The 26,736-nt window shown below is 37.7% G+C and overlaps 1 protein-coding gene across 1 annotated transcript in view; it reads right to left on the bottom strand.

Annotated features, from left to right (window-relative positions):
* nr3c2 (nuclear receptor subfamily 3, group C, member 2) overlaps positions 1-26,736 on the bottom strand; it is a gene marked incomplete at its 5' end in the record, with an annotated part of 72,314 nt that overhangs the window by 29,702 nt on the left and 15,876 nt on the right. Inside the window, one exon of the mRNA XM_079264629.1 lies at positions 1,459-1,586. Coding sequence (XP_079120755.1) covers positions 1,459-1,586 — 128 coding nt within the window. The remainder of the gene's footprint in view (positions 1-1,458; positions 1,587-26,736) is intronic.

Genomic DNA, 26,736 nt, shown 5'->3' with positions numbered 1-26,736 from the left:
AAGGGCACAATCTGGTTTCATGTCTCCCTAATGACGACGTGTAAATATTATTGAATTAGGCCGTGATTTGATTGAGGAATGAGTGCAATTCCACCAACGGACACCGATAGAGCTTCATGGCAAGCAGGAAGTAACTGTTTTACTTTTTTTTTTTTTTCCGTCATCTGAACTAGGCCTTTAAGAGCGTGTTTTGCATTCAAACACTCATCTAAATGAGTTGGGCCAAGGCCGCAGGCAACAGGCACAACATGAAAAGCACATTATGACTGTGGCTTATTTTCCCCGAGCTAAATATAACATAACGGGCTCCTGCTGGAGACTTACCTTCTAATTTTTTTTTTCTCATGTTTTCCTAAGCTCATTCACACTACATAAATGCAATGTTTGTCTTTGATCATTTTAATGATTTTTGAGGGAAGAAATACAGACATACTGCTGAGACTAAACTGTAGTTTATAGTGCAAATTAAAACAAAAAGGGATCACCTAAGTCATGTAAGCCTAACATAATTAGAATTTTAAATGTCTGCCCTCATTTGCTTGCTTGAGTGAGCTAATTCAATGTACGACTATTGTAGATAAATTACAAAAAGTACTAAAAAAAAAACATGAGTAGTACAATAAGATTCCAAGAAATTGAAACTCAAAGGAAGAAACACTATATTATCTGAAAATAAAACAAAAAAGGTTTTCTACTAAACCTTTATGAGACAGAAAAAGCAATAAACTTATTCACAGCACAAAACGCTAAATGCCACATACAAATATTTAACAGAGGGTGCAGCAGCATGAGCTGTCATTTTTGTGTATACTACTTGAAATCCCCACAGATGTAACCTGTAGCTTCTTCACACCCTTTTAACTAATATGCATTTCCTGATTACCACAGCCATCACCTCAGCCACATCAAATCTAAATGTGTCCATCTCTGGAATGGATGCAATCCAAACATATTCAAAGATTCCACTGCAGCGATGCCATGTGGCAGTGGCGGCTGTGTGACTAATCCAACCTTGCTCAATTTCACAGATATGATTCCTTGATGAGTAACACCCTAATAATCTGATTACAAGATCAGAGTATGTTCAAGCTTTCTCTCATAAAGCCACTTTAACATATCACCAACTCTGCTGTAATGGTATGTAATGCTATATCTGATTGTTGTGATTACAATACAATCGTAATCCCTGTGGGGCCCTTGAGCAAGGCCCTTAGCCCCCAGCCCACAAAATCCGAACTTCCTTTAAATTGAATGCCCTCTTTAATGCACCTGGCCGGGTTCTATTTAAAATCCAAACATCTTTGACATATTGATATTGTATACTTATATATTGCCATAACAAGCCTCATATGAAACACTCAGAGGAGTGGCAATGCCATCTGAGTGTCTCTTAGTTCCACGGGAGGATAAAGCTGTGAACCAGGTGACATTTTGTATTAATGTGAAATCACACTTTACCTTCCACAGCTCTTTTAAAGAAGACCTTGCAGCTTCCACATGTCACCACACCGTAGTGACACCCTGACGCTTCATCTCCACAGACCAGGCACACTTTGGCCGTTGAGGAAGGTTGTCTCAGTGGTGAGCTGAAAAGACACACACAAACACACCATCTTACATTGGATATAAATTAACAAAGTCTTTTCAAAAGTCAACAACAAATCCGCGACTGACCGTCTCTTTCTAACTGATGCGCATTGTGAAACTCATTTTTACAATCCACTGACAGCAGCAGCCCGATGTGGTGAGCCATAAAGATGTCTGCGGACCAAGAGAGAAGGGCTTTGCAGTCCTCTGATTTATAGCTCCAGCGAGCTTACAGAGATGACACTGACAGAATTATGGAGGAGATTATTTAAATTCAGTAAGCAGAGAGAGAGAGACACAGTGCAGGATGTCAAATCTACGTAGAATCCAAACCATTTGTCCCCTTTTGAGCATGAAATGTGTGAGGTGCTGGAGAAAGAGCTGAGCGTTGGAGTAATATAACAGAAACCAATAGAGAGCAAAAGTGTTTAGAGATCAAAGGTGGACTGTAAGCTGTTGTGTGAGTAGCCTGGCATGTTGTTTCTATTTACTCAACCAGCAGTCGAGGCAACAGAACTGATGATAGTCCGCTGCATTTCTGCCCGATCCAGGAATTTGTTTACTTTGGCAAATTCACCTCTTTCATCACTCACTGATTCCTACATTTCCATGGCCATTAAGGCACAGGATGAACAGCATGTTGCTACCCATGCAGTGGTAAATGGGAGAATTAGTTAAGAGTCCTTGTAAATGAGATGTGTGGATCATGGTAATAAGTAACAGAGGTCTAACTTTGGTTAAACTAAAGTTGGTACTAAAAGTGGCAGAATCAAAGAATTTTTATAATTCAGTTTTAAGAAATGAAAAATATTTGCAGGATATATTTTCAGCGTTATGGAACTGGTAAACTTCTGGTTCTGGACACGAGCTGTTCTACATGTTTCCAGATGTACAGGATAGGAATCGGAGACCTCAAATACAAACTGTGACAACGTCATCAGTAAGCACCTGCTATTTAAAGGGGCGAGATAGAAGCCTATTGCTCAATACCTGTGTTTATCAGTAACATTAGCAGGGCCTTCATGGATGCCATCTGCACTAATGTAACTTATATCATCATGGATATTACAAGCTGCATGGTCCCTCTCTAGTAAGGCCCCTAGGATGTGTCATCCAGGATTTATAAGGCTGTCTTGGATGTTGTTCTGACATGTTATTTCTTTAAATGGAAGTATTTCTCTTTTTTTTCACATTGGGGATAAAGAAGTGTTTCTGAAACCAGGCAGCGTTTTCCACCACAAAATTGTGTCTGCTTCCAATGTCTGCTTCCAATGAAGGAAAAAAAAGACTTTGTTGGAGACACTAAACCCAGAAAATAAAGCAGAAATATTGTTTTGTTTTAATTTAATCCATTTTAATGAGGAACCGATCAGTTCTTTAAACAAATATAAATGTATTTATTTATGTCTAAAAAATTTGAGCATACAAGGCTTACGCCCCACTGCAACAAATTGCAGGACATAAATCCTAACTCATTTTATTCTAATAGGGCTTTTTTTACAGAGTAAAGGTACCCCTCGTCTAGACCACTGTGGACAAAAGAACAAATATCACACTCCAGACAGATTTCTAACCATTGCTGCTCGTTTTCACATATTACGACAAACTCATCCATCATTTCCATCAACTTAATACCTTATCTCATCCTTCATTTAAACATGATAAACATGTTTGTTTGAATCTTGAGGCCCATTCAGCTTCCTCTGTGTACTGTCAAGTCCTGTCCTGATCTTCCTATGAGCTCCATTTGTTGACTCCATCACTATGGTTAAAGCGAGCCAAGTACCTGAGCTGGTGCCACACTGGGATCAATGGTTTATTTATTTTTAACCACCTGCTCCCACCATAGCAGTGTCAAAACAGCCAACTACATATGTGTCAGATCCCGTGAGACCTGGAGGATCCCAATGCAACCATCAAGTCCCATCTTTACTTCTGAAAGATCTCTTTTCTATTCTTTGTTTTTTAATCAATTTATTATGTTGCTAAACTTCTGATATATTCAATTTATGAACTGTGAAAAGTTCCACGAGGAGCTTTTATTTTCTACAGATTCTTTTTTTTTTGCACAACACAACTACTTGTCTGTTGCCCCTGTTCATTTTTTTTAAATGCCAAAGAAAAAATGTTACATCTTTAAAAAATGAATACAATAAAAATACAACGATTTTAACATTTCATATGCTGTTTTATTTTCAATTCAAACTTTGGCAAAACATGTTTGCAAATCACTGCTGTCTGTTAAGATTTTGGCCTTTTTATAGTGTTACAGAAAGCATTCAAGTGCTTAAGGTTTACTGTATAGTGTCAATATCAGTGTGGTTTATTGTCAGTGCAACAGACGAACAACAAATCATAAGAATAAAAAATATATTAAAAAAAGAATCAAACGACATATCCAGTTTTTCTCATCAATATGATTTATTTTGATCTCATGTTCTCAAAAATAAAGATAGCGTGATGATAATGTTGATATTAAACACAGATCGATTGTAATGCCAGAGAAAAATTCCTAAATTAGAACAGGTTGGGACTTACATGCCATAGTTTCATCAGTGTGCTGAGTGAGGATGTTCAGCAGATGAGGTCATGCAACATGAGGGAAAAACTGGAGCGTGCCCATTATACTCTGGTATGATACTTCCACTATATGTCGATGGAATGCTGCTAATCTGTTTTCTTTTCACAATTATTACCAAGAATTATTAAAGCTTTATGTGCCTATAAGTACACGCATTTACAAATATGTGAGGTTTTATTGTGCTATCTCTGATAAAAAAATTTCACACTCACAAACACAAAGGGCACAGCATGCAGATGGGTACAAAGAAGGAACACGTTGTATCAAAACATTAAAAGTGGCCTCAGCTTCCCCCTCTTTTCTGTGCTAATTACCTCTCCTCCATCTCAATCAATAACATGCAAGGTGATTGTCTGGTTAACATTCTCCGTACATCCTTCATCAAACCAGCTGCCAAGCTCTCTCACCTCCTCCTGTCTCGATCTCTCTCCTCTGCACACACATTTCCTCCAGGGGACTAGCTGGAAAGGGGTACAGCAACAGCACACTCAGATACAATCAGGACCACTGATCTAATTCCCTCTTGTCCATCTACACACACATTCAATTTGTTAGGACGCTTAGAGGAGTCTCTGGTGAGGTGTTTGTCTGACTTCGTCTTTCTGGCACCGGGCCCCATGGTTTCAGCTAAAGTGAGTGTGTGTATGTGTGTGTGTATGTGTGCAAATTCAGTCCATGTCAAGATGTGTTTTTCAGCATGTTAATGCACTGGGATACTCCCCCATACATTGGCCTTTTCACACCATCACAAAGCACTGTTAAGGAGGAGAAAACACAAGCCAAAAGAAACAGACCTGGAAAGTTTTCAAGCCAAGAGCAACACGGACAGCGAATGGGAGGTCTCTTAAAAGTATGCCTCCAATATCGAGTCACTGGTCAACCCTTTAATAGTGCCGCACACTAAAACCTCAGTGCTGTGTGCCAGCATGCCTGCCTGCTGGTCAACCAGCAAGGTGACTTCCCCTCCCTCAGAGAAGTATATAGGTCATTCACTCTCTGCTTATGAAACTGGAACAGACAGGTCAGGCTGCAGTGACTGGGCACCAGCAACAGCAGCCCAAAACTTAGCACAAGTGACCAGCCATTCCTCCAATCCCACTGTTTCAGCAGTGGAAAGCACGCAGTAAGTGAGGAGGACTGAAGTAATGATAGAAGCATATTTTAGGACATGTTGGTAAATACAGACTTGATATGCAGCATAGGTCTGGGACAGTGCACTTATTGGAAGTGGTCTGTAACTCTGACCACCAAGTCACTGCAATTTATTTTCCTTTCTCTTTAGTTTGTCATTTTCACGGCTTTCAATATTCCAAGGTCACAATTTACGTCTGTTTCAGTAAGGACTGAAAATATGATGCACCACTGGAAGTGACATGTTGTAAAAGGCTGTTTTTCAAACTAGTAGTTTCTGCAACCTTGTGGAACTCATAATTACACCAAAAATACAGTCAAAAAAGCACAAGTAAATATGCAGAGATGACACCGACTCACTGTGGATGCTCTGTGGGGGAAGAATCTTTACTCTCACATACCACAAGCAATATCTAAAATAATGTCTAGTGTGACATTAAAGTTCCATAATTGTGTGTAAGGCCTCTTGTATAAACGGGGTCTGTTCTTTCATTCTTGTTGACCCCTGTCTTCTCTATTTCTGGGTACAGTCTCAAACTAACTCAATGGGACTGACTGCACAGATCAAAGGTCTCATTCTTTGCTCCAGTTGCTGTTTTGTCTCTTCCTACAGAAACCCCAGGGCAGCAGTTTCATTGTTTTCAGTCTCCTTTCATCTTTAAAGATAACACACAAAGCTAACAACTGATTTAGTTACTGTTTATTTCCCATGAGGGCACAGATAACTGAGTACACAATGCCTGTTTCTATCCACAAACATTTATAAGACAACAACAATCTGCCAACACTCATTGGCCCCTATCACTGCTTATCAGGTTCGGGAAGTTATTAATGAAATTACAGAAGGAATGTATGTATTCTGCTTGCAGCTACACAGAGCCCACAGAACGTGTGAGGAGCAAAACGCTGGACAGATGTTAGGGCTCAAACTGGTCTCATGCTTTCCTACAAGTGATTCAAATGTCACACAGGGGGCATTCTTCAAATGGTTCAAATATCTTCGCTCACTCTACGCTGCAGATGGGATGTTAAATCACAGAGAGCCAAGACCAATAACGAGTGGCATCTAAGCCAAAGATTTATCAGAATTCAGAAGACTGTCCTGAATGCTGGCACGTTTTATTTCTTGTTTTCTCTTTTCCTTTTTTGGGCGAAATTTTTGCTTAATTCTCATGTTCTAATCTTTGTTAAACAAAAAAAAAAAAAAAGGTCTAAATTCCACAAGAAGAGGCAGACAGTCATTTGAAGGAGGCAGAACAAGAACAATTAGTTGCTATAGAAACTGAGCAGACGAAGAAAACTTACAAATTATAGACACAAAGGAAGTTCAGTTATTATGGCTTTATCAAGGTAACTTCATTAAGGGTGAATAATTGGGTGCGAGACGGCTGTATGATGGACAACAAGCCATCATAGTTAAGAACAAACCTTGTGACACATGCGAGCACATCAGCATGGCAGCGTCAGTAAACAAGCAGCTGAACCAAAGACAGAGCTCTGTTGTGTAGAAAAACAATGTCCTCATCATGCATGTAACACTGCCTGACACACAGTCTCACATGCACACGTGTACAGTACTTTGTTTGCGCTGCTGTAGAGCCAGCCGCCCACTGTACAGATAAATGTGTGTGTGTGCGTTCAAGTAGACACACCGACTCGCTCACTGTAGAGGCTGTTATCACAGGGATAGTTCAGATTAAGTGCCTCAGCCTCCCTGAACCTGCCCTTCATGAAAGAGAGGCATCCTTGACTCTGACAAATATGAAAACACACACACACACACACATACACACACAGCTTCCATGGTACGGTACCTCTCTACAGTCTGGCCTGCAGTTTTTATGTAATGCACACCTTTGCACGCTAAAACAACTTATACCAGACGGTTTCAAAGAATGTTTACGTAACACAAACTTGGTATGTTAGAAGAGTAAAGGTAGATTAGTTAGAAAGAGGACAAAAATGGCTTACATAACTATGAGCAGACAGTATAAACATTAGGTTGACACCCACTCACCACCTCTCAAAGGGAGAGAGGTCTTATGGATAGTGTTAGAGAGCCACTAGGGATTTATTTTTCCTGGTGAAGGTGACCCTGGCATTGGGCAGAGTACCTGAGTATACAGAAATATGAGATTTCCTTTTTGCCTGGCTTGTGTTACAGTTGTGTTAAGGTTACAGTATCTATGCTAATCAACACCAAATGGTTCCTACTAAAAAAAAAAATATATATATATATATTTAACCTTAAGAAGCTGCACATAATGTGATGTATTGCATTTTATAATGCAATGTATTGTAATTTACCTACTTACTCTACAAAGTTTGGCGTAAATTCTTCGGTGAAATAAAGTTGATAAGGAGTCAAAACGCACTGTTTTTTTTGGGTATCTTACCATTACGTTAAATACATTTTGCACAGAAAAAAAAAAACCTCATTTGCCTTCTTACTGAATCTGGTGTTTGAGACGCTAATGCACTTGTTTTAAATTCCAAGCTGCCATGTGATTGTTGCCCACCCCCCCCCACCCCTCGCCCAAACTGCTTATGCATGCAAACTTTCAGTGACCTTCCTCATAATAGCAAAACACGATTACCTTTCCCCTATAAATCCACTGCTGCAACTGTAAACAAAGAAATGAGACAAGTCTCAGAAATGTACACACACTCGGCCTTCTTTAAGAAGTTCATACTGGCTCGGTCTACGGGCGGATACGGACCATAGTATCAGTCTCATCTACCCAGTATCCCGTTTGTGCTCAACATGTCTGAAGCTGTACTTGCCTTCGAATTCCACAAACAGCTATAAACAACTTCACAGCCGTTCTTTGTTGTAGTTGAAACTTTTCTACAGTGCAGCTGCAGCAGAGTAACCCTTGCAGACCTTACAGATACCGGGGCTGCCTTCAGGGCAGCAGGAGGATAAGTCATCTTGCTTTAACTAGCAGAGGATGTTGACCGTTTTAACTCCACTTAAATCACTAAATGTCTCAAACTGTGATTGAGATTAATCACCTGTAATATTTTGGATAAGTATTAAAGCTCATGAGCATGAATCTCTGGAAGATGTGGCAGGGAGTTATTATCAGATGGGGAGGATTATCATGGATGGAAATTCCCTAATTCATGCCTGTCAAGGGCAAAGGGACTGATGTCTTCCATACAGAGTAAAACTAGGCAACCAGAAGCCATTGTACATCATTTTTTTTTCTAGCACAAAATGGCTTTAACACTAGCTGAGTGAATCTTAATGTAAATATATCTGCTTACTTTTCACACAGCAAACACAACTTTGGTGAAACCATAATCAACTTCTAGCAGGGTGCTACAGCGAGAAAAAAAAGAAAAGCTGTTATAGTGTATGGGGTCACCCTGCCCACACGTTAATTCTGACCATATGCATTCTGCGGAGTTCACAAAGCACACAAACAAAGCATAAACCAGGCCAAAGATCTCCAGTACTGCTAAGTTTAAACAGATATTGTATCTGAGTTTTATAAATACAGTACAGTGCAGCAAAGAATTTCGATAGGTGTAAATCTTTCGTTCTTTAGACAAGTTTTTTCTTTGAAATGAACAAAACATGACAAATTCACAGTGTACTGGAATGCACATCAAAAACTGTACAAGAAGAAATGACAAAATAACAAATCAGATTTTACTAATGTCCAAAAGAAACTGATCAAACTTTATTGAGTGCAGGGCATTATTTTGATAGACAGTTGGGGAAAAATGTGTCTGCATTTAAGAAATGAAGTAGTTAATGGGCTTGACTTTGGTTTTTAGCACTGAGTTTTCAAGATCACTTGGGCTGAAAACAGAACCAGACACAAAATGACTGGGAACACAGTTGACGTGCTGAGAAATATAGTATTGGGCATCAGACACGGGTGCTTTAAAGACATGGGACATAAAGAAACAATGCAAACAGGAGGTGGTGATAAGCACAAGTTCAACACATGAAGGTTCACAAAATTACCAGCTCACTGACTTAGATCACTCTGCCCTCCTGAGTGTAAACTTATGTGATTGCAACTAAAATAAGCATGGTGGTTAGTGTAAATCTAACCAAATACACAAAGGGAAGTCTATTTTCAGTACTTTTGTGAGTAATGGCTCAAACATGGGCGACTTCAAAGCAACCTGTTTAGTTAGTGAACAAAATCTTTTGGTTTTTGTGGCATAAATGAACTGCAGACCTGACCTCCCAAGGTGTTGATGTTTCAGCTGTATTTGCAGCTTACTTTGCTCTCCCCAATAACTTCACACAGTACCCTGCTACCTTACAGATATGCCAATAGGCAGACTTGGGTCCTGTTGCACACACAGGAAGTGACCTCCAAACTCAGCTTAGAGGCCCTAGGACAAATGAGAAAAACAAATCCCTAGACGGGGAGATTATCTTTAAGGGATCAGCCCTGACCTGAGCCACCTCCACGCTTCACATTCCTTATTTTGGTTCTCTGCTTTCTAGCAACAGTGCGCATACAGCTGACTCTGATTTATGTTGACTTTACATGTGACCAGCAATAGTGTAGTCTTCCCAGTGAGGAGAAAATAAACTATGATCTAAAGGTTGGCATTTAAATTTCAAAACTTTAAAAAGTACATGAGCTAAGCTTGTGAATCCAGAGAAATGAAATGTGCCAGAAAATATTTTATTCAAAAGATGACCTTTTCTTTTACCCGGTGATTCAAAAAGGCCTCACTCTAAATGTAGGTTAATGTACACTGGCGCTAACACATGTTGCCAGCAACCCTACGCATTAGCTGTCACATGTGATCATCCTCAACGCCCACAAGTCATTTACAATTCTGCTAGGACAAATATGGAAGAAGACCATGAAGACCAGTGTATGCAATAGAGTTGCTGCAGACACAAATCACAGTACATTAGGATATACACTGAAGTGTGAACTAAGTCACGTGACTATCAAGTGGCATCAGCCTGGAACATTTACTATTTGTACACCTAATAGTGAAGCAGCTCAGAAAAGTTACTGGGCATGAAACCACAACCTCAAGAGGTTGTCTGTGTAGAAGACCTAATGCCCAGTCTCTGACTGGCCAAGATCCAGGTGTTTAACACCACAACACACATTCTGCATGTCAGCTAGCTGGAGCTGCTCTCTGCTCTGCCATTAAACAGTATCTGGCAGGTATAACAGCAGCCCTATACATAGGTAGAAGTCTTCCCCAAGCTCAGCCACTTAACTGGTGCAGATATCAACAATCAGGAGCCAATCAAGTAACAAATAAAAACTGTGCACTTCAAGTGAAACATTACCAATATAAGTATAGAAATGTGGATTTATAGAGAAGCCGTCCACAAATTGAATAACTTCAGAGAAACCTAATGAGGATATTACATGTGAACCCATCACTGTTCTGCCCTGCATCAAATTTGGATTTGGTTCTCCTTTTAAAATGTATATATTAAGTAAATATTTATAGTTATAATATCATTTCGATTATAACTTGTTTGCCTTGCTCTTAGGGATGGGCATGATTAATCGACAACCAATTAACTGATCGTTAAGAATTTCATCAATGGCACTTTTTTTTAATCAATAAAACTAAGACATCTTCAAAATGGTGTTGAAGTTGAATGTAAACACAAATTTCCAGCTTAACCATTGAATGAATCCCATTTACCAGCCACAACAGTTGTTCAACTTGTAATAAAGATTTAATTAGGAAAGTTTTGTTTTTTGTTTTTTTTTACTGTTACTGCATTTTAATAAATACTTCATATTAATATTGAGTAGTAAAATCAAATGGTAATTCTCCCAATGATCAATTAACAAAGTTTAATCAAATATGAATCCCTACTAGCTCTAATAATACAAAGTTCCTTTTGTCAAATTAAGTGAAAAAAAAAGATAGAAATGGTGATTATCTTGGAAAAATGACGAGTTACTGTGGTAATCTGCTATTTCAAGGAAAAACATTTTTTAATTTTATAGAAATTGTGCTTGTAAAATATATCTTTTTAGGGGCAATAAATAAATAAAGGAATCAATAAAGAAAATTGACAATACAATGTAGCGAAAACTATACGTTCATAAGAGACTTGGGAAGTCCAAATCTACAAGTTATACAACACAAAATCTTTCATAGAACCCATTACAAAGGACAAAATATGTTAAAGGTGGGTCTCATTAACTCAATCATCTGCACATAATGCACAGGTAACATAGCAGATGATTACAAGCATACTTTATGGTTCCATGTAAAAATTCTTTGGATTAAGATTTGTTAGGATTCATCAACATGACTGAGATGTAACATTCCTGCATGTCCACAAACTGTGTATACACAGTGACCTAAGTCACGTTAATATGGACACCACCAAGGCACACTCTATTTCGCAAAGTAAGCTATTTTTTAAAAAAAAAACAAAAAAACAATTACTTCGGTGAAAACTTCTCTACTGATTTCTCACATCACAACTATACATTGCAATTATTTCAGCTATTCCAAAACCACCAACGGAAAATAAAAAGTCTTATGCTCCACAGACAGGCAACAAAACGAGGAGCATTTGTTCAAATTTATTAACAAAACTTGTCTAAAATAATTGTTTCTGTGTCTAATTTACAACAACTTCTTGGCAAAATTGAGAAAATATGTCTGAGAAGTTCAGCAACAGCTGAATATCAGGACTGAAACCTTGCAGACAAAGTTCACATTCACAACAGCAGTATTATAGAAAATAATACAACATCTATTATCCCCTTTACTCCCTAAGACTGGTAAATGGGTAAACATATTTCAAAAGTGTAACAGTGGAGTAAGGCATAAGGAATATTTCCCCAGTGACTAATACTTGAAAAATATTCATTTTACTGTGTATATGCACTTTTCACTTGCAAGAAAATTAACAGTTCTTAAAACGAAAGCCTTCAACCATGGATGAATAAACAGAATGACAAAATGTATTTTACTGCAGGTAAAGGTAGCATTTATCAAGATTGTTTTAACTGTGATTGATAAAACAACTACAATGTATAAGTGAATATGATAAATGGTCCTAAAGAATTACAAGTTTGTCCCGCAGCAGTGGGTCTGCTCATTGAAAAGATTATTTTCCACAAAGGTGAACTCTGCTTCTGACCCTATAAGCACAAAAGGTCACATAGATGTGGTACAAAATAAGAAAGAAGGTTAAAGGGCAACAACATGATCAAGCGTACAAACACACACACACACACACACACACACACACACACACACACACACATGCAAACACATAACATAGGTGTTCATCTCAAAAGGATTACAAGCCCAGATGGCGACTGGACGAACAATGCAACACCTGCTGAGCGACACGGTCGGTTGTTCCACTAAAACTACTGCAAAAAAAAACCTTTTCTACACGATGAAGCGCGTATGTATGCGCTAACTCACCTAACTTTTACATTCTCTGGCCAAAGCTTTATGCTTTTCTCTGTCATGCAGCATACAGTGTGACTTTTACCTACAGCAAGTTTAATTGCATCTTGTTTAATTTCCACACTTGTGTTCATTTAAGTTTTGCTGTTTGCTCTGTTAAGCATTATGATGAAAACCCTAAACAAATATGCTTTAAACATTAAGTGTATACAACCTGTATTTGCAGAAAAGATAAAAAGATGTTTACTGGTATGTTTGTGAATGCTTCTCACTTTGTTCGTGTTGCAGTTAAGTAAATCATATACGGCACATATGCATTGAAGAAAAGGAGGATGCCGTCCCTTGGGCATGTGCTAGCAGCACTAACAATTACCCATTCTAAATGGTCCTATTTCAAAAGAATATTTATTCCTTAATGTAATGGAGTAGCCTAGAAATGAGAAATATGTGGAGCTTTGAGTCAGACTGCAAACAGAAGGACTTGATTGCATGTAAAATACACCAAATATGTCCACCAGGATCTTTATCATCACACTTTAGCCCTCAGCTGCTGAGGTTATTCCTCACCGAAGAGTGTCAAATAGGTCACACATTCTGTGTTTCAGAAATATTCATAAGGAGTAAAGTCATTTTTACCGGTGGTTTTCAGCTTTTTCCTGTATTTATACTGTACGCAACACATTGCAGCCCTCCCTCCTTTTTTAAAACAAGAGCTCAAAAATAACATCAGTCCTCATAACCTTGGCTCAGGTGAGGGTTGCCTCACAGGTGTGCTTGACTTTTGATCTATATTTAATAAGACGAAAGATTTGCAGTGGTGCATGCGGCTGCCCTTTCAGAGCAGGCGGCCATGCCACCTTTTTTCAGCTGGCAACTGCGCTGCACCAATGCTGAACTGATGAAAACAAGAGAATAAAAGTCTGCAGAGAAAATGTTTGATAAAACTTCAAATACTGCTATGTTTTCTGTTTTCTGACATATTCTGTCGGCCATGTAACAAAAAACAGCACATCAACCATACAGGTTCGCATTTTTTTAAATGTAAAATTCAATGATAATGATATCATTTTAATAACAGAATAGTTTTTGTAACCTCAAAATTTGACATGTGAAAACTATTTCAACTGGTGCACTGTTGACTTGTAGACTGCACCTGGACTTAGCTTAAGTTGTGGTCCAATCAGAGGAGGAAGATGCCACAGAAGGTCACATTAGCTCATGCTTTTGTGAACAAAGACATTTGAAGCCGTTATACACAGATTGTTACTGTGACTAAAACTAGATTTCCTAATTTTGGAATATTTCTAAAACCAAAGGAATAAATAATTGTTTGCTGACACCTTAAAAACTGAATCAAGCTGACCTATTTGCGAGTGTCCTCATACATGTGGCCTAAATTTACTACTACACTTACAGTAAGTGTACTGAGTGAAAGGAAAATTGTCTGACTCAACTGTTCTGCCCGTCTTTCTTCAGGCTAGCAGTCACATGCTGTGATGAACATAATCATCAACAGTCCAATTAGGCACATGACCACACATATGTACTGTGTCCCACCACATTGCAATTCCCTTCACGCTGCAGTTTTAATAAATCATAACATCAGGCTTTGCCAGTGAGATGCTCTGTTCAAATAAAACATTCACCAAACTAAACACTCCTGAGGCTTAGAATATCTCCCACATTTTCCATCTGACAAAGAAAAAAAAAAACTGTTGATTCAGGGTTTTTTTTCCCCTTCCTGTCTCCCCCTGCTGCTCTTCCCCTCACTATATTGTGAGCACACAACCTGTCATTGTTTAAGGTGAATGAATTTATAGATTATGGTACATATTGGACGTTCTGAATAAGTATTTAAGAGTGAGAGACAAGTTTCAAAAGGAGGGAGAGGAAATGTCTCAAGCATGTATAGTAGTACTTGAAAGGTGTGAGCAGGTTCTGTTATCAGGAAGATTACAAATACAGGGATTTCTAGAGACAGATCTTATTTTTAATGGAAAGTTCTCATGATCCGGTCACGTGGAGTTGATTTTTTATAATATTTGAATTACTTTTTGTGAGCAGCAGTTTATACTCAAGTGAGCTCTTGAACAGAAGGCCTTGGGGATTTTTAGTGTGAACAAAGAATTCCCTATTGAAACGCTGCTTTGTGCAGCAGCAAAGCTGCTTGTAGCTCTACATTTTCTATCTATTCACAGTTCTGCTTCACATGACAAAACCCATCGGTGCTAATGAGTGGCTTTATAAGAGGAAATAGAGCGTAATTGCTCATCTGAGATACAAAATACTTAAGGGGTATTCAGAAAGATGTCTGTCAGTCTTACTTCAAGCTTTTTCCTTATATACCTAACCGGCACACCACATGCAGATTTCTGACACCATGCGCTGCACAGCATGCTGACTCTTCTCTATGTGCTCTGCCCCCAGGATCTGTCTGTCCACGGAGGCTTCACATGAGAGGACCTTTCATCACATTCACGGTAAAGGGTGAGGCGCGCATATTTAATCTGAATTTCTGGCCAAAGCATACAAACTCTTATTATCGTAAATTTAGAGTAGTGCCATGCTGCTCTAAGCAGATCTGTCACTGCCAAATTCCCTTGGGAAACAGAGGTCATGATTTTTATCTAGAGCTCTGATGCAGCGATGGGGCTTTGCTCATGTGATGTTCATCTAAACAGGCATCTATTACTGTATTCACTAAATTATTGAATCTCTACAGTGCAGACAGAAATTACTCAGACTGTTACGAGTTCTTTCATATTTTCTCCAGTTTTCTTACACTCTTTTTTTCAATTACTATTCAGTGGTAGTATTTACATACATAATACTCTATCATGATGAAAAAAAAAGGTTTTCAGAGTATGAGTCTACAAATATAAACTATAAGCACTCAGACAGCGCAGATCTCTGCCAAGGCATTGGCAATTTCTTTGCAACTGATTGTGGGCATTATTTATTACTTAGAAAAACTAATGACAAACTTATCCTTACTTTCCATAATAAAGAATACTTTCCTGGATCCAGGAGGTGATCCATTGCCTTTTGAGTTATGTTGCTAATATCTCAGAAGGTATTTGCATGAGAATCTTCTGCAGCAACAGCAGCCTCAAGTTCCTTTGGAAATATTTCTATAGGTTTTGCATACCTTTTCTTCAAGCACTTTTTCAAACTTTGAAATGTTCAGCTTCAACCAGTTTGGATACTGGAAGTTGCACAGCCATAGTTTAAGTTTCTTCAGAGATGCTTTAAAAGTTTCATGATCAGATTAAGTCTGGAATATTTGCTATTTTCCTGTCACTGTTTTCCTGGCAGTCTGTGAATCTTTGAGAAAACTCTAAAAACGGTTTTGACTAAAAGTTCCATTTTCTGTACATCAATTTTTGTGTTTTCTTAGTTTAAAAAAAAAAGAGAAAAACAAACATCTTGATATAATTATGTTGCCACCATTGGGTTTGACTGTGTCACTTGTGAGCTGCTCTTTTTTTTTCCTTTATCCTTTGCACTATAATAACACAAGCCTCTCTCTCTCACATAACGTTTATTTTTTCTCTTTTTTTTTTTGTGAAAAGTTAACTCTGAAAGGTCTTTACTGCAGCTGCTGCTTTCACAGTACCTCCATAAACAATCCTGCTTCCTCAGCTGTTTTCCTCAGCCTCTCTACTCCTTCATATCTCCTCTGTTCCAAAAAACAAACTGAGAGCATTATCCTAGAAATCTTTGCCTCCCGCCGAGCAACTTCCACAAATTTAAGTGGATTAAAGCCATTTGTTGCAAAATTCAGTCTGCCAAAGAGCAGCCGAACAGCAACATTAGCCTCATACAGAATACGCTATCTACAATGGTTTATCATAAGGTTTATCATAACATGTCTTTTTAACAATCCAAAGCTTTCATGTCTAGGCTGAAAGTACAAAGAACGACTTGAAAACTTGTTTTAGTTGTGAGAGAGTCACGTTATTAACTAGGAGCAAGCGCTGTGTAAGTCGATCTAAATGTATTTCTCGCTCTCGGACATCAATCAGAAGTGACACACTCTATGTTGACTTAATGGCTTTAGATCAGCTGACATAAAGCAGAACACTGATGCTGCATGTCATTCACAGAAACTATTTTTTTCACAGTTCCCTTTCTTTATTCCTTCATACCTGCATTTAAAACTTATCCCACAAAGATGAGGAAACCATAGAGTTTAGCTCTCAGGCAGTTTATGAAGCTGTTTTGTACTGTATGACACTTCAAGTCACAGGAAAGCTATGCAAAGTAACAACAGTGGACTAACAATAACACAAACTCATTACAGCATTATTTGCACTTTACTTCCTCTGTCTGAATCCAGGGTAGCAAAGGTTTAGGTTTCCTTGGTTCTGGTCCATTGAAATAACTGACAAAGTCAAAAACAGTGGCATGTGGGTAATGCCAACCAGGTATCATTGAGAAGCAGGTTCATGTGAGGCATACAAGTTAGTGCAATTGTACAGGTAATTTCAACTTTGCTCATGAGTTTCCCTTCAGTTATCAATTTTTCCCTCTATCTTTTCCTTTCTCTCAAAATGAACAGAGACAGCCGCTCAGTCCCTTGGTGGTTTGTTTCCCCTTTACTCGTTCATTTTCTTCTTTCTCCTTCTCCCGCATCGGTTGTCTCACATATATTTTCTGGTTTTCAGTATTTCTGCACCCTTTTTATTTCCTTTTCTCTTTCCATTATTTCTCTCTCTCTCTTTCTCTCTCTGTCTCTCTCCTCTCTTTCTGCATGTTGAGGAAAAAAGCGTTGCTTCACTTTGCAGAGGCTGAGAAAGCTATGCTGGAATAATTGGATTACTGAGCAATCTGCAAACAAATGTAATACACAAGACACAGGATCAATGTGAAACGCTTAGATCAGTTAAGGTGGTCAAATGCAATCAAAATGCTGGTAAAAAAAAAAACAAAAATCAAGCATCCTGCTTTTGAGAATTAGTAGGTTGGACAGGATTTTGTGGTAATATATCAATACTTAATCTTTAGACATCAAAGAAATCTTCCTCTGTGCAGTAACTCCCTGTCCAGCCAAGTCTGATGGATTTGGATGAATGCATATTGCAAGGCTGAAAGTGAGTATGGCATTTGGTTTGTCTTGTGTATTTTAGTGTCAAGACGAGCATTTGTGTTGTGGCACTTCTGTTTGCATTGATATAGTCCGATAAACAACCCAAACCCAACGGGCTTGCTATAGTTTCAGCCTGTAGGTTAGAGAAAGAGTTTTGGCTGAAGTCTACATAATATTAAAGCCAGTAAAATAAATTAATACTTCTGTATTTACTGTTTGGTTTTAATTAAGAAGCATTTTATCCATTTATTCGGTCTTACATGATCTTTTTCAAAAACTTATACAAATAGGCTGGTGGTAGGACTAACCATACAGAGAAAACCATAATTTAAATATCCTCATATATACAATGCTAGCTTGATAAAGTTCCTCATGCTTCATTAAATCTTGTTGAATAAATACAAATAACCCAATACACAAAAAGAATGAAAAGACTTTAAGGTATTTTGACCAAAGATTCTCTTGGTAATGACAAAACTTTTCAAGCTATCCTATTGGTATGAATGAGTTTATTTGATACTGCATGGATGAATTCATTGGAAGTATCCTGTATGATTACCAGTTAAGGTAAGAGTGTGTACATATTCCACATCAACTGAAAAATTTGTTTTCTTAAAGTGGCAAGAACGAGAACAAAGATTATTTTGGCCAGGACTATCCTTCAACAGGAAACCTTGTCCACAGCATTGTTTTAGTCATTTTCTTACATTTGGATAAGTAAAAGCAGCAAAAGTGTAATACTTGGTTAGATTACAATCTTTATCTGGTATAGTGCAGGTTTTTTTTTTTGTAGATGTTTACATTTCAAGCCAGAATTCATGGTTTACAGAGTGACTAATGACCCAAATGTGGGTTTTCAAGGCAGGTTGGCAAAGTTAACAAAGATGATAAATGATAAATAATAAACATTTTACGGAAAGCGCTGAAAACACTGGAAGATCAGTACATTCAAAAGTAACAAAAATCACAACTGTGATGTACAATAGCAACACACACTAAAGTAGCAGAGAAGTGAGACTAGGCAGATTTTATTCCGAGGGACTCGTGACAATCAATGGAGCATGTGTGGCAATCAGAAGCCTTAAAACCAGGAATTACACAGGAGCAGGAAGTAAACACAACAGACTATGCAAGGGATTCATTCATAATAAAACAAGACTAACAGGAACAGAACAAGCTAACACAGAAAACTCAACCTAAATCAAAAACCAGACTACAAACTAAGGAATTATTATAACACTATTAACTGAAATCTAAGAAGAACTGAAGCTAACAGCACAAAAAGCTGACAGCCAATCACATGTCTTTCCATTCGTGCATTGGTTTTCAGTTGTAAATTTAGGTTGAGGCAATCAAGCTACTCAGTTCAGTTTAGGACTGCTATTAAGGGCTAAGAAAATATGTTAGATGTTAAAATTGACATTTGTTGTTCTTTGAACATGTAATTACATAAGAGCTGACGTCTGCCCACATAATCTGATCTGATGTGTAGGTTTTTGATGCAGCAGCAACTAATAAAGGGCACCTACATGAATAATATCTTCTTAAGGGAGCAGGTAGGACTTCTTTGATAGCTTTGGTAGGCTGAATTATTTACAACTACAACTACATATTTTGGGCTGCTTTTGCTTTGGCTAAGCCTCAAGTTAAATCATTATAATGAAACAGTTTTCAGTGTAAAGTGAAATACAACAAAAAAAGTTGCAGTTCTTATCTTCTGACCTTGGATAAGTACTCCACTAATTGACTTTTAGGCGCTGTTCTCTAGGTATTGTTTGGCTGGTGCACCAGTTACAGGAAGGTTCTGAGTGGAGGAATAAAGCAACTATATGCATCAACAGATTAGATCCGCCATTGACTGAGATACTGTAGATGCATTCAAGCCCACTAAGCCTGAAATAACAGAAAACCATGCAGGAGAAAACTTTCTACAGTATTTACAGTATTGTGCATCTGCACACATTTCCAACATGAATCAAAAGTTATTTGTGAATAGTTATACCAACAGTTTTTTCTAGGTCAAGAGCATAAACACTGCAATGGGGAGAAAGTCTACCTCCAAAGTTTCCAAAAGAAACATGTTTCGCTAACCCTGAACTTCTGGTGTGGAACGTAAAAGCTGAGCTTCTACCCGCCTGTCAGATTGCAGTGAGGACGGCGTCGATAAAAATGTTACATCGGAATTGACATGCTGGCAGTGTCTCGAACAAAAGCCCTGCACTGTCATCCTGCTTTACTGTCTCCATGAGCACACAGTCAGTGAGACCCTCTCGCTGGTTTATTTCTTCTCCATCCTCGCCCTTTCTGACTTTATCTTCCCCCTTCCCCCTCAGTCTTTTTCCTTCGCTTTAAAACCCTTATACCATCGTACGGATTTAAGAGCTTAAATGCCAGTCTTATGATATCAGTGCCACTCAGAATAAGCGCCTTAAATACGATGTAAATGCAGAAATGTGGGCCAATGAGTGGGCACCATTCAATCCAATTAGCCATAATGAAGGCGGCCTCAAGGAATCTAAAAAGCAATAATATCTAATCATTTTCTGTGGCTTATTGACTAATACACTCCAGCAAGACAGCTGAAAATATTTTGCCTTCCTATTGATTTCTTTCGTTTATAATGTAAGCTCTAAGCATGTGACTATCTTCCATGACACTGAAGCAGCACCAGGAAATCACAATGAGAGCAGCATAGCATTAAATCAGAGCAAGGTGCTGTGTTGGTGCATGTGCTTTATAGCAGGTATCAGTTTGTCTGGTGAAGAGGTGTAGTACATATGTGACTATATTATGATGATTTTCAGCGTTACACCAGAAACAATCCTTGGACCTGATAACAGTGTAGCATTATACCATTTAGTTCTTACAGGAATACACAGATTTGAATTTCAAACATGTTTGGCTTTGTTCACTTATTGGTGAAAGTGGTCCAAGGGCTGTGTGAAGATGGATGGAGTCTCAGTAACATCACCCATAGGTTTCTGAAAAGCTGAACTGAAGTTCATTGGGCAGTTCCCACCATTGCATTGCATCCCACTTGGTAGCATGAAGTGTTCCATTGCCCCCCTAAAATACAAATATGGGCAAAGAGGTGGAGCTAAGAGGGAGACGTGAGGGTTGATGATTGACATTTATAAAAACTCCAACCTCCAACGTTTACACGAGAGTTTTAATTTCTCTTTAATTCTGAAAAAAAAAGTTCATTAGGCTTTTAACAGATTTGAAGTGACCATGTAAACACCTAATTTCGAATGAAAGTGACAATTCAGAATTACACTTGAAATAAGTGACTGGTTTATTCCAATTTCAAATCAAAATTGATGAATTTCTCTGTCATGTAAACATGAATTCTGCTCTAAATAATTCTGGTTGCTCATTACCTTGTCCTGTTCTAATGGTACAAAATCTTTATGGGACTCCTCCTCAGCTGCTAAAAAACTAAGTAGGCTCATGTCAACCTGGTGCTTAAAAACTACAATCAAAATCAAAGCAAAAATGGTACTTATTATGTGGTTCTCTATGTTATATAAAAAAAAAAACGAGTACAGGAAGTGGAGTTTGTATTTCCGGTAATCATAAGGACGTCATGTCCATTCCTGTTCAATCAGAAACTTCCCAACCCACCAATCTAAAGCCAAATTAAGCACAGGCAAATAAAAGTGTTTTCCATGTGAACCTCAATTTGAAATGACTATTTCCATGTAAATCTGAAGGAGAATACTAAAATTCTAAATAATTTAATTCTGAATTATTAATTTTGTATTAAAAAAAAATCATGTAACCATCGAAAGTAGGTAATTTTATCTAAAACTAGACCCACATGTAAAAAGTTACGCATAATGAGCGCCTAATCCGTTTGTTTTTGGTTCACTATGTTGTCCATAATATCATGTTCTTGAATACAGACACACAATCAACATACAAACAAAAAAGAAAAAAAAAAAGACTGTATGAGGATAGTTGCATCAGAAACCAACCAGTTTGATAATCTCCTTCTGGACAGAAGTTTTGCTTTCATAGACATACAGTTCAATAATAGTGGTAGCTGTTGTGTATAAACTGTGTGTTTATGGCACAAGCACATCAAAGTTTGGTTAAAATTGCAGAATTGTTTTCCTCTAAGGGTAGATGTAAAGAACCATGTTAGATACATCATTTATCTAATGTTAACCTTTGTACTAAGGTGCAGCCTTTTTAATAGAGCCTGTGACAGTTTTAGACTATGTACCAAACGACAACACACAAAGGATAAGAAGGAGAATCCATTCGCTCAAAATGTAAAATGTGGAGTCTGATGAAGGATGTTTACAGTAGCAAACTGTGTTTTTGTGATTTGCTAACTTGGAAAAAAAAAAGTATGCGAACAAACATCACTTTCATTGTTTTACAGTATGCTGCTGAGGAGAGGAAAGGAGAGACGGGTGTGGGTGTGTGTACGTGTGTGTGTGCGTGTGTGTATTGTTTCTGTCAATGGAAGCCTCATTTTTTTGGGAAAATCAAATATTTGTAGGCTGCATTGATTTTGGAACAAATCTCTACACTCTGGTGTGAGCTCAGTCTTCCTGCCAAGTTTGTCTGGTCCGTCTACTCACTCTTCCTTTCCAAGCTTAAGAATCACTTCTCTGAACTGTGTTCAATATGCAGTAGAGCAAAAAAAATGGTTTAACGTGTCCATTTCTTTTGAGTCTCTCTCTGATGATATTAGTAGCTGTTAGAATTGGTGGTAATATAATCTATCTTATCTATACATTCCTAAGTTTGGAGGTGGATGTTTGTTGTCATGCAAACAATTACATGCAGTGTTTCTCAAATCAGTGGCTACTGCCAAAAAGAAGAAGATGACAGGAAATACAGGAGACTGCCTCAAATCCCTCTCTCCCTTCAGGCATCTGCTCTAGAGGGTATTTCCAATTCCTATTTAAAATAAACAGTATACTGTATAGCATAATAGTGTCTTTCTCTGGGATACTCATGCACCACGAGACCACACCAGCATTTCATTCTGACTAATTGAACTGACCCATATCTTGTTAAAAGCAACTGGGATCATTTGTTAACCCCCCACCCCCACCAAAACTTAGTAAAAAATTACAGCTCTAATGTCTTGCTTTGAGTAAAACAACACCACAATTCATTTGCTGGATGAACCAGTTTTTCTCTAATTAAGAGGACAAGGATAAGTTCAGCGAGGTGTTGATTGATGCACGGGGGATTAATAAAGGAAATGTGGGACTTTATTCTCTAGCTCAATTCTAAAATCTATCATCTGCAAAGTACAGCATAGAATGAATTGAAAGGGGATCTACATATGCCCTTTCCCTCTACCCTTCTGTTTCTCTTGTTACTCCTCTCCGATCATCATCTATCCGTCTCTTCTCAACACTGAAAATCTCAGATTTTTAGGACACTGATACAAACTGAGAAATGTTCATTTCTATTATGACACAGCAGTTTCACTTTTGAATAATAAAATAAAAAACAACAAATGGCTTATTCAACACTTTTGAGTCATTTTTCAGTGTACTGCGAGCAGTATGTATAAGGCCACTGTGCACATTGAGTAACACAGTAAGTAATATACAGAACTTTATGAGAAACTTTCTTCATTAAGTTCAAATAGCATCATTAACAAAAAGTAAAACACAGATGCGTTTGATCTGATGATTTTTTTTTCTTTTCTTCATTCTCACCCTTATGTTGATAGTGACAGTCTACACATCATTTACATAATCTTTTATAAGGTAATTTCCCAAAAAATGTATTTGTTTTGTTTAGGTTTATGAACCATGAGTAAATGGTTCCAGCAATGATGTAAAAAAGCTCCCAGAGTGCTTTGTCACAGCAGGTACGGATTGCAAACGTTTCGCTAAAGATGAGATTAACTGTCTTTTGAATTTTCTTTAAAAGATAAACAGTGGTAGTAAACAAATGCTGAACCATAAAGCGCATCTTTAGTAAGTCTGAATGTTTGGAATGCACAACAGAAAAACCCAATGATTATTTATTTCTTACCTTAAAAATTTCCATGCCTTGAGTTTGTGCTAAAAAGCATGAAGCTGTTAGTGTTTTTCTCTATTATGTCATAACCCTGCATAGTAATAGCACAATATAAGTCAGTCCATGCTGGCTTCACACTTTGGTTTCTCAGTATCAGGAAGTGTTGTCTAAGTGTTATAGCAGTGCAAAATATCATGAAACAACTTCAGAAAATTAATTTAGCTCCTGAAATTTCATTACCTGAATTAACATGCTGGTCATTTTGCCATAATGACTGAACCCAGTCATTATGGCGAAATTTAATGTTAGACATCTTGGGTTGTAAAGGTCATGCACCATGTGCCTATCTTCTTTGTAATGTTTTTTTTATTACTTTTTTTTTCTTTGTTGTTGCTTTTTTTTTTTTTTTTTTTAAACAGTGCAGATTTGCAGATTTATTGCTCAGCATACATGACCTAAATCAGCTTTAGCGATTAATGTGAAAATTCGAAAGTGTTTGTTTTATTTATTTATACCTTGTTCAATCTACACAGAAATGTGCAAGGTGACTCCAAGTCAAAATAAAGATGTTCCGTTGTCTCTGATGGGAGAAGCCTTTTCCAGGATGCCAATCTCCCAATTTTTAGGGGTCGGTGAATTATTCAGTAAAAATTATGTAAACTTCTCTAGATTTCTGTGTAACCCCTCTCAAACTCACTGAACACTGCAGGGACATTTTTTACTGTTGTGGAAAGATTTGCTCTATCATCATCACCATCAAACAACAAACATCAGTGGAAGAATTTTGGTCTATCCCTCCAAAGTCCAAGAGAATCAATGAAGGCTGCAAACTCAAACCTCAAGACCTTTGTGAGATGTTTCTTTTTTATTTGTCACACAACACTGTTACATATGTACTAACTCACATACACATACAAACACACACATTACATACATACATATATATATATATATATATATATATATATATATATATATAGAGAGAGAGAGAGAGAGAGAGAGAGAGAGAGAGAGAGAGAGAGAGAGAGATATCCCATCAGATTGGGATCTTGGGAATATGGAGGCCATATATGTATATATATATATATATATAGAGAGAGAGAGAGAGAGAGAGATAGATAGATAGATAGATAGATAGACACTCACACAAACACACACAGATATACACACAAGGCTGCAAAAACTACACTGGCAGCATACATAAAAAGTAAACTTGTATTATGCTCTAACCTTTGTGTATCATAAGCAGAGTAACTTGATTTGTTTTTAACACACTGTAGGACTGACAGATGCTGAAGGCAAAAACAGCTGAACTCTGTGAGGAAAGAGCAGATGAATTACACAATCCATCAATAGAAACTGCCCTGTGAATTAGCCAAATATGTTCTCTTTTAATCACAGTCAACACGACCTTTCATCAGTGCCATCTTCACTCTGGCCAATGAGGTGTGAGGAAGGAGGAGTAGACAGATTTGAATGTCCTTCAGCCTCTCCCCTGTATCACTGCTCATCTCTTAAAATAGATTGAAGCCATCTAAAAGAGCAACCTGTTGTCATGCATCCACTTTGTCTAACTGAGTTATGAGACCTATCTCAATATGTACTGCAAGATGAAGATTCTGCTGCCATGTTAAGCTTTTCTGTCCCGATTCAGTTGTTATACTGTGTCATGCAGGTAGAGAATCAGGAAGTCTGTGATCGGCTTGGATATATACATTTAATCACTACACAGGCATCCTGCAAACAATAAATAAAGCACCCTGTAATTTGATTTTGTTTAAAAAAAAAAAAAAAAAAAAGTAGATAAAAAGTCAATATGGGTCAAGACACTACATGCACTGAACCCAAATATAGGAAGATATCTTTAAATGTTGATATGCCCAATAAGCAGCTGTGGTTGTTTACAAGTATGCGTCCATGTATGTGGGTCGGTTTCTGTGTGCACGCCTCAAAGGGAGCCACAAGGGAGCCAAAACCAAAGGGAGCCACTGATGGGAAATAACTAAATCATGGAGCTCACAGATGTTTGTTAAATACAACAACAAAAAAAACAAAAAACAGTCAAATTCTTAGACTGTTGTGTAGATATAGTGTTTATAAAATTCCACCTGACCAGCAGCTAGAATATGACACTAAATGTATTGTTTATTCCATATGGGCTTGTGTATTGCGCGATAAAATGTTAAGCTAATAACTAATGAGGACAATAAGACTAAATGCATGCAAGCTCTCAAGAGAAAAGTTTCAGCTCAATGAATTTTACAATGTAGTTTAGAAGTGATCAGAGTTTAAAAGCTGATTTAAAGTATATTTGTCCCTAGTTGTCATGGTGAAGATCTTAATTAATTGCATCTTTTTACTGCAGAACGGTGTTTCATAATGGGAGTGTATATTTAATGCCAAGGACAGTGGTGGAGCCATGAGACGATCTCTGCTGAGCCTGCTTCTCCCAGTGCATCAACATATGTGATATGCCCTCATTTTTAACACCATTAATGGGGGGGGTTTAACGTTATTCACTGAGCGTTTGACTCAGCACTTTGTTTTGGAAGTCATCTAAAGACTAAAGACTATGTAAATGCTGGGTGACCTGAACATCAACCATCCTGAAGACAGTAACTTTTATGGATCATCATTTGGTGACCTGACAAGCTAAAACAGAGCAAAAGAAGAAAAAAACTTAAGTCCTGTGCAAAGATCTGGCTCTACCCCTCCTTCTTTATAACTAGCTTCCACGGATCCAGACTTTCTTCAAATCCTTCAAAGACGGTTTTGAGTAGAATTTCTGAAGGTCTTTTTAAGTTTGTTTATTCTGTACATTGGTTGCTTTTTCACTCATTTTATTACTGTCCTAACATCTGGCTATTTTCAGAGAAACATGGGATTTTTTGTTGTTAAGTCACTTAGCACTGACCTATGAATCATTCAAGAGTAAAAAAAGCACACATCGCTTAAA

The sequence above is a fragment of the Telmatherina bonti genome (genome assembly GCF_933228915.1).
Source record: "Telmatherina bonti genome assembly, chromosome: 3".
Taxonomy (NCBI): Eukaryota; Metazoa; Chordata; class Actinopteri; order Atheriniformes; family Telmatherinidae; genus Telmatherina; species Telmatherina bonti.
This window is presented reverse-complemented; position numbering and strand designations above follow the sequence as displayed.